The 7855-nt window shown below is 35.7% G+C and overlaps 1 protein-coding gene across 1 annotated transcript; it reads right to left on the reverse strand.

Annotated features, from left to right (window-relative positions):
* LOC109239404 (beta-amylase 2, chloroplastic-like) lies at positions 2424–7649 on the reverse strand. Its single transcript, XM_019406002.1, has 9 exons — positions 7144–7649; positions 6737–6814; positions 6284–6487; positions 5951–6145; positions 5449–5613; positions 4188–4448; positions 3860–4078; positions 2834–3056; positions 2424–2693 (listed from the first exon to the last, which is right to left on the reverse strand). Exons 1-9 carry the CDS (start codon positions 7381–7383, stop codon positions 2644–2646), a joined length of 1635 nt encoding a protein of 544 aa, XP_019261547.1. The 5' UTR covers positions 7384–7649; the 3' UTR covers positions 2424–2643.

The following is a 7855-nucleotide window of genomic DNA, read 5'->3' on the forward strand; positions in this document are numbered from 1 at the left end:
GTGGATAGATAATACCACGATATATCCCACAGTTGTAATCTCATGAGATATATATTTATTTCTAATTTATTTTTTGATATATATTCATTAAGAAAGTAATACGAATATGCATGCATCGCGTGAAGAGATACTAGTGACTACACTTGGAGTTAATTCCAGTGCATTTTAAAATCTCATGAACTCTAAAAATTGAATACTCCGGTTGTGCTTAAATACACTTTTATTGTTTTAAACAGTCACCGCGCAAATATTAATTTAGAATGATTATTCACCATTTGAATTAGCAATTCAAGAATGCAAGTGTAAATTGGTTAGCGAGCTTAGTCATTACTTATACGCATACAAAACTAAAGTTAAGGAACAAAATTTTGAAAGTTCCGAGTAAATAATCCATGAAAAAATTGCAAAAGATGGTAAGCAATCCTCATCCTATAAGTTTTGTTAGTAATATTCAGAATTTTACGTAGCTACGCAATTTTTTACGGCGCGCTAGAGTGAGACTAGACAGTTAGTAGTTAGGCTTAGGATGCTACGGATCAGCTACTGATGCAGGGCTTTATATTCTAGATATTAGTATACTTTCCTCTTTCTCGTATTTCCTATATTCCTTATATTGTTGTTATTTATTATTTATGTTATTTTATGTTATGTTGTGTATTTTATGTTATTTATTATTAGTCTATTGCTAGTACTAATATATCGTCACTTGTTTCTGTCACTTGTGTCCTTCTTGAGCCGAGGGTCTCCTGGAAACAGTCTCTCTGCCCCTCGGGGTAGGGGTAAGGTCTGCGTACATATTACCCTCCCCAGACCCCATTTGTGGGAATACACTGGGTTGTTGTTGTTGTTGTACGTAGCTACGCGATTATGGGAGCCTAATTACCATTATTACAAATACTTACACCTAATTACTTAAGACAACTTACAGGTTTAGGGGTTTCTTGATTTTAGGCTCCAATTTTTTTTATTTTCATATTTCCATATTCTTACCCTGCTCTGATCGTTTTTGCCTACAATATCCATTCCAATTTTCCTTTTTTTTTCTTTCTTTTCATATCAATTCTATTCGTTTGGACTAGGGCAGTGCGCGGATCGGATCGGATCGGATCGGATTTAGCATATTTCGGATTCGAATTTTGAATTTCGGATTCTAAAAAATGCGATCCGAATTATATCGGATTGGATCGGATTTTAAAGTTTGGATCGAATCGGATTTCGGATCGTATTATTCTGCCTCAAAGTTAAACTAATATGTATATTTTCTTTGTAAAAGAGGCAATACATTAAGAAAAATTCATGTTCATGCAATTATGAGAGTACTATGGTGCCAATATAGCTAAATCTAGCAATTGTAAAGGTAATAACTTGGAGGTTGATGTAAAGAAAATACTGACTATCCGAAATTAAAGTGTAGTATTTATATATTCCCTAATAATTTCAAATTTTGGATCGGACTAAAATATACCAATCCGAATCCTATCCGAAATCCGAAATTTTAATAAACACAATCCGAAATCCGATCCAATCTGAAATTCAAAATTGAATAGATAGATTCGGATTTCGGATATCCGATCCGAATGAACAGCCCTAGTTTGGACCATCAGTTTTTGCTGCAATCACAAAAGTAAAAAAGATGTTCCCGCCTACTTCCTATGAACTTCTGTCGCAATTGCTCGAATTTTCCTTCTTGAATTGCCCTAATTTTAGAAATACTAGTTCCACAATTAAATAGGGTAATTAGAGCCCTAATTTTAGAAAAAATCCCCCCTGTTTTTTTAAACTTAAATGAATTAGATTAATAACTTCTTTTAAGAAATGAGCTTATGATGTAAAAGATTCCCCCAGTGCGCATAAATTTTATGCGACTATTAATCATTGCATAAAGGTAAATTGTTTTCAAATAAGGAAAGAGGTCATTCTTTATGGCAAAAAATACAAAGGAAATAGATTCACATAAATTAAAATAGAGAGAGTATTACTTTTTTGTTTGTCTTCGTGGACAAAGGATATCCGATCAAGCCTAAGGTTGGAATCCTTTTAGATCTACAGGCTCACTTACAAGAGTGTAGATAATCTTATACTTCATCATTCTACCGTAAAACATGTACTCCTCTTTTATTAATTAACAAAAGTAATATAATATACTCATAATTGAAAACAAAATATACATAATCCAAAAAAATAATTTCTGAGGGCCATCGGACTGGGTAAAACCTGAATTAACCTTGGTGCATTTGCGGGAAACTCCTTGCCAAGGACCTGTGCACCCCCGAGATTAGTTGGGGCTCTTAGACACTCGGATACCCGGTGCAAATAAAAAAAAATATACATAATCCAAAACATCTAAAATTTATTGAATTTTTAAATTTCACATAGTTTAATTAAATTTTTATTTTGTTAAATAAACTAAATAGACATTAAAATGACACTGCAAAATGAATTTGTTAAATCACTGGTGCAATATAAGATACCTATCTTTCAAAGGAAAAAAAACAAATCCTAAAAAGGAAGTGATTTTGAGGTCGCATTTTGAACAAATATGACAGTCAGGACATTATCAATCTCTAACAATAAAGAACTCAGACGTTGTCATAACTTCGAAATATGGAATGACCCTTAAATTCCTGGGGCTGCCACAGGAATTTATTCCAGATTCCAGAAATGACTCCAACTCAGATAGTTACATTGTACACCTACAAACAAGAATGAGACCACTGTCAATCATAGATAACTCGCTACTTCATAGAGAAGTACATTTAATGGGTAATTGCATAGTTGCATATTAGAATTTCGGTAAATCAATGCTTTTAATTGATAGGGAGAAGGACTTTACCATGCATCTTCTGCACAAATCGTTCAAACTCCATGAAATTGTGTTTCTCCAGTAGAGTTGGGCTCAGCCTGAGGTAGGTAAACCCAGATATGTAGTGTCTACCAAATGGATCATTCCTAGGCTTCGCATTTTCCAAGATCTTGTTGTAGCCTTCTCTATGGTAGCATGGACCTGTATTCTCACCAGCAACCGGTATGTAGGCTTCCCATGCAACATTTAGCACCTGCAATTTTGGGAAATCCGTTAAACAAAGACCAAGTATATCCGGTGATGCAGAGACAATACATAGATATTACATTGCACGATCAATTATCTCTTTGATGTAGATGGACATCAAGTTTCTTAGATACTCCCTCTGTTTCAATTTATGTGAACTCATTTGATTGGATACGGAGTTTAAGAAAAGAGAGAAGACTCTTGAACTTGTAATGTAAAATGAGGCACATATATTTTGTGTGGCTAGAAATCATTGCATAAAGGTAAATTGTTTCCAAATAAGGAAAGGGGTCATTCTTTTTGGCACGGACCAAAAAGGAAATAGATTCACATAAATTGAAATGGAGGGAGTATTTGTGATTAATTTGTACAACAAAAACAATCCCCACCGCCATCCCAGAGAAAAAAAAAAAGGAAAAACACCCACTTGCTAAAAAATATAAACAATATTGACAAAACAACATTTACATGAGCGAGGACGAAAAATGTAAGAGAAGTTTATTCTTTGAAATGTTTAAATGGCTCAAAACCTAGTTGCTTGACAACATGATTCTCTCCTATAGGCCAAAATCATTATGCTATGCATATTTTATTTACATCAGACAATAATACATATTTGCAACCTCGAGCCTTTAGACAAACAAATGTTACCTTTCAATTTTTCATGGTTAAACATCAACGTATTTAACACTTTACTTTTCAAGTACGTGTTGCATACGACAATCTATTACTTGCACATTCACACCAGGATTCCTTGAAAAAATTAAATATCACAACATATCCTCTGGCATGTTAGATACACATGTTTACCTGCCAAACTAGTCCTTCCGGGTCAGCTAATGCTTCTGGAAAGTCAATATCCCGATAAACTGTGTGCAATTCAAGACATGTGAAATTCAGAGCTGCCCCATGCTTCTTTAACATTAACGCAATTGGAGAATAGCCATCACGACACTTAACGCTGTAAAAGCCAGCTGTTAATTCAGCTGCACCATTCTTATCGTTGCGCCACCAATAGATTCCTGGTAGCTGCTCATCAATCAGAGTGCATCAAGAACCGAAATCAATCTAAAAAAGCAATTTATGATGCCATGAATATGTCTAGCATTTAAAGGAATATGTTTTACAATTTTACCACCTTTGCTGCTATAGGAGTGCCTTTAAAACACAAATTTGCCAAGCCAAGTACTTGATCACCATGATCAATTAAAACTTGAGTGTACCATTTCAAGAAAAATCTACCATAAATGCTATTATATTCTCCACCATCACGAAAAAACTCGGTGTTTTGTGGTTTCGAATTGTAAGAACCTGCATTCCAAGGTACTTTACCACAGGATGAGCCTCCGGATGCCTCCGCTGTCTTTTTCAAGCTATTTAACAAGTACTTATCATAGCACTGCAAAGGATGTAAGCACACATGATTAATAAATATGTCACATTAGATATCAAGGGTCGATAGCTAATCTATTACTATTATTATAAATGTGGGAAGACCCAAAGTGAGCATTATATTAAGGGCAAGAAAGTTTGCACAACGGGAGAAACCTTGGCTAAGATTCTTAAATCGTTATTGCTTCGGATATATGGTGCATTTTTAACAAATGCTTCAGAAGATACATAAGCCTGTGTGTTTCATTTTTTGATTATTTATTATCCTTCTAAATTTTCGTTATCCAGACCCCACTTGTTGGGTTACACTGGGTATGTTGTTGCTGAATTATCATTATAATCAGGGATATGAAAAGCAGGTTGTTTGACATTACAGGCTTTCAAGGGGAGCAAGAAGCCAAGGAAGCGCTCAAGTACTTTGGCAAGTCTATATGGATAGTAGTCAAATTACTAGTGAGGTGTTTCTATTTCTTGTGAGATGTTTCTATTTCTATTTTCTCCCATATTTCTAAATGAGCAGATATTGGAAACAATGGTGTGTTTATTCTTTCTTATCGAAATCGAAAAGAAGAAAAGCTATCCAAAGACATGATAAATTGAACAAGTCTTTGACCTTATTATGATACTTGAGAGTCTCTAAACTGTCACTCGTGACTATTATTTTTCTCCTTGTTTTTCTTTCTTTATTGGTTGTCTTTCTGCGCTTTCCATTGCAAGACAGAGGGCTATCAAACTAGAAACAACTATTGGAATTGACGTTGGAACAACCATTAGATCTCGGGTTCAAATTCTAGTGGAGACAAAAAATATTAGGTGATTACTTTCCGCCTACCTAAGCCTTGGTGGATAAAGTTACATGGTGCAAGTTAGCCGGACATCACCATTATAAAAAAAAGTCATAACACATTTAATATTGGACTGTGACTACAAGTATTCAAAATGTTGATCGAGTGAAGTATCATTTACGATAGAAAATTATCAATAACCATTTGAGAGGTTAAATTCACCTGAAATTCACCAATACCAGGATATTTCCAACCAAGTTTTACAGGATGAGAAGGGTATCGCAATTCTCCACATGGACCAAGTCCAATTTCAATCTCAGAGATGACTCCATTTTCAAAGAACTCATCGAACTTCACGCGGAAGCTTCTCATGAAATCAAAGTAAACCTGTACGAGCAAATTAGTCATTAAAATAATACACCTTAAAACATTATATGTTTTGGGATGGGAAAATTCTTCCAGAAGTCATAGTATTACCGATTTTGCGTGAATGGTGTACCATTATTTGAATAACCAAAAAACAAAAGATTAGCAAGTTTTTGACATAAGTAGCACTATTGTTTTGAGTAATTTAACAGTAATGGTACAAAGGTATTTACCTTAAGCTACTTATTCTCCCATACTTTGATATAAAACAGAATCAAGAAAAAAAGAAGTAGAAAACAGTATGTCGGCCTACTGAACTACATGATGCACAAACAAAAGAAGAGAAAAAAAAGATTACCTCAAGAGCAATTCGTCCTCCTAAAACACGCTCATTGTCAACTCCCCAGGTGAGACATTCATGGGTTCTTCTTAGATCTTTGTCGGTAAAAAATATGTCAGGATTTCTATAACCAATTTCTGTAACCCATTGTGGAAGAGGAATATGAACATCATCACCGACATTTCCTCCGCATTCATGGAATGACATTACCACCTGGATGTTTTCTTCAAAAGTAAGATGACTTAGAAAGTTCAATTCCTTCAATAGAATACTTTAGAAGGGAAGAAGTCAAAGAAGACACCAGATCAGATTAAAGATGCAATTCCATACAACCGAGAGGCGAGAACTAACCCGCAGTTTTAAGTTAAGATCTCGAACAATTTCAAAAAGCCTCTTGTAACCACTCCAATTATATCTTTGTGGGGTTTGTGCCTCCACTATACCCCACCAGCACTCCACGACAACCCCATCCACCTTAGCTGACTTCAAGATCTTTAGTTGGTTAACCAGATTATTAGCGTCCACAATTTCACATTCCATATTGATGATGCCCATCTGTCATATGAAAGTCAAAATGGTTTACAGTTTCCAAATAATTTGACGGGTTAAGTGGTAAGACAAGCTTTGATGAGACAACTAGGCAAGTAACAATTTAGGCACACACTAAAAATGATTAACAATATGCTTGGCTCCAGCATTCAAAAAGCCACCAAACAGAGTGAATCATATGATGCTATATCGATGACTAAACTTCGAGAGGAAACGAATAAGGTCCCACAAGAAAGAAAATCTGATTCAACTCACAGGTAGCATAACATATACGGGAATGTACGGGGTGGCCGTGAAATCTCGCTCCTGAAACCCTGGAGTAGCATCAACAACCTGCGAATAGAGCACAAAAAATTGACAGATAAAAATAGTGAAGATCCTTCACCTAAAGACAGAAACATGTCTACAAAAGTTAACTGTCATGGCGTAGTTCAAAATTCCTCTTTGTCCCCCTTCCTATGAAAAAGGAAGAGAATACCATATAGTAATCCCCTCAAGCTGTAAAACCTATCAACACGAAGTGACATATTACTTTTCTCGACTCAATTTTTGAAGTTATTATGACTTCAAAAATTATACCACGTTGTGCAATGCGATTAATTCAAAATCTAACATGTAAAGCTGCAAAAATAGAGTTATCCATTAAGTAAATATTTGGTTACCTTTGGATGATCATAGGAAGGCCAATTAATTGAGTGGTCATCTCTAGCAGGATCAACTTTATCGTCTCCAACCATAGCCATGGTACAAGTTCGAGGGACAGAGCTTGAATTCACCAAAAGAAACCTTGAGTTTTGCAAGGGGAAATTCGCCGGTTTCCGGATTTGACTAAAACTGACTGTCGGAGAAGCTGAAAGTATGGCCCGTGGCTGTCCAACAAGTGAAGAAAACGCCGCAGCCATTTCAGTTCAATTCTCCTCCTATTCGGAATGGGCGATGAGACTTCTCTTTAAGTGGAAATTGAGGAGTTCCACTTCCGTGGGACACGGGGTTAAGTTAATTAAGGATATCAAAGTGACGGAACATAGAAAATTGCTAGATCTTATCACGTGCGAGAAACCGAATTTATACATGGACCCCTATGGTTGCAACGATGTACTTTGAGCCCCTAATTTTTGTAAGACGGCGGAACAACGCCACGGTTTCATATAGGTTGGGCGGTTTGGTATGTGGGAAAAGGTGTGTCAACAAAGTTTTTAAGTATTAGAAGTTTGATGGAACACATTACCAGAACTAATACTTTATTTTTTACTGCTATTAATAATAATGGGGAAGGAGGGGAGCTTCTCGTCAAAGTAACTTTACGGAAAAACTCATGCGCTTACGCAATGGCAATTAGGTCTTTTTCGTTGCTTTTGTGTTTACACGTGGACA

Source organism: Nicotiana attenuata, chromosome 1, assembly GCF_001879085.1.
Source record: "Nicotiana attenuata strain UT chromosome 1, NIATTr2, whole genome shotgun sequence".
Lineage (NCBI taxonomy): Eukaryota > Viridiplantae > Streptophyta > Magnoliopsida > Solanales > Solanaceae > Nicotiana > Nicotiana attenuata.

Bases quoted from the DNA above. Each gene is read 5' to 3' on its own strand.
- LOC109239404 (XM_019406002.1), bottom strand. From the start codon at position 7,383: ATGGCTGCGGCGTTTTCTTCACTTGTTGGACAGCCACGGGCCATACTT. The intron at 6,146-6,283 runs GTTAGTTCTCGC...GAAAACATCCAG, and splicing joins ATCTTAACTTAAAACTGCGG to GTGGTAATGTCATTCCATGA. The intron at 4,449-5,448 runs GTGAATTTAACC...CATCCTTTGCAG, and splicing joins CTGGTATTGGTGAATTTCAG to TGCTATGATAAGTACTTGTT.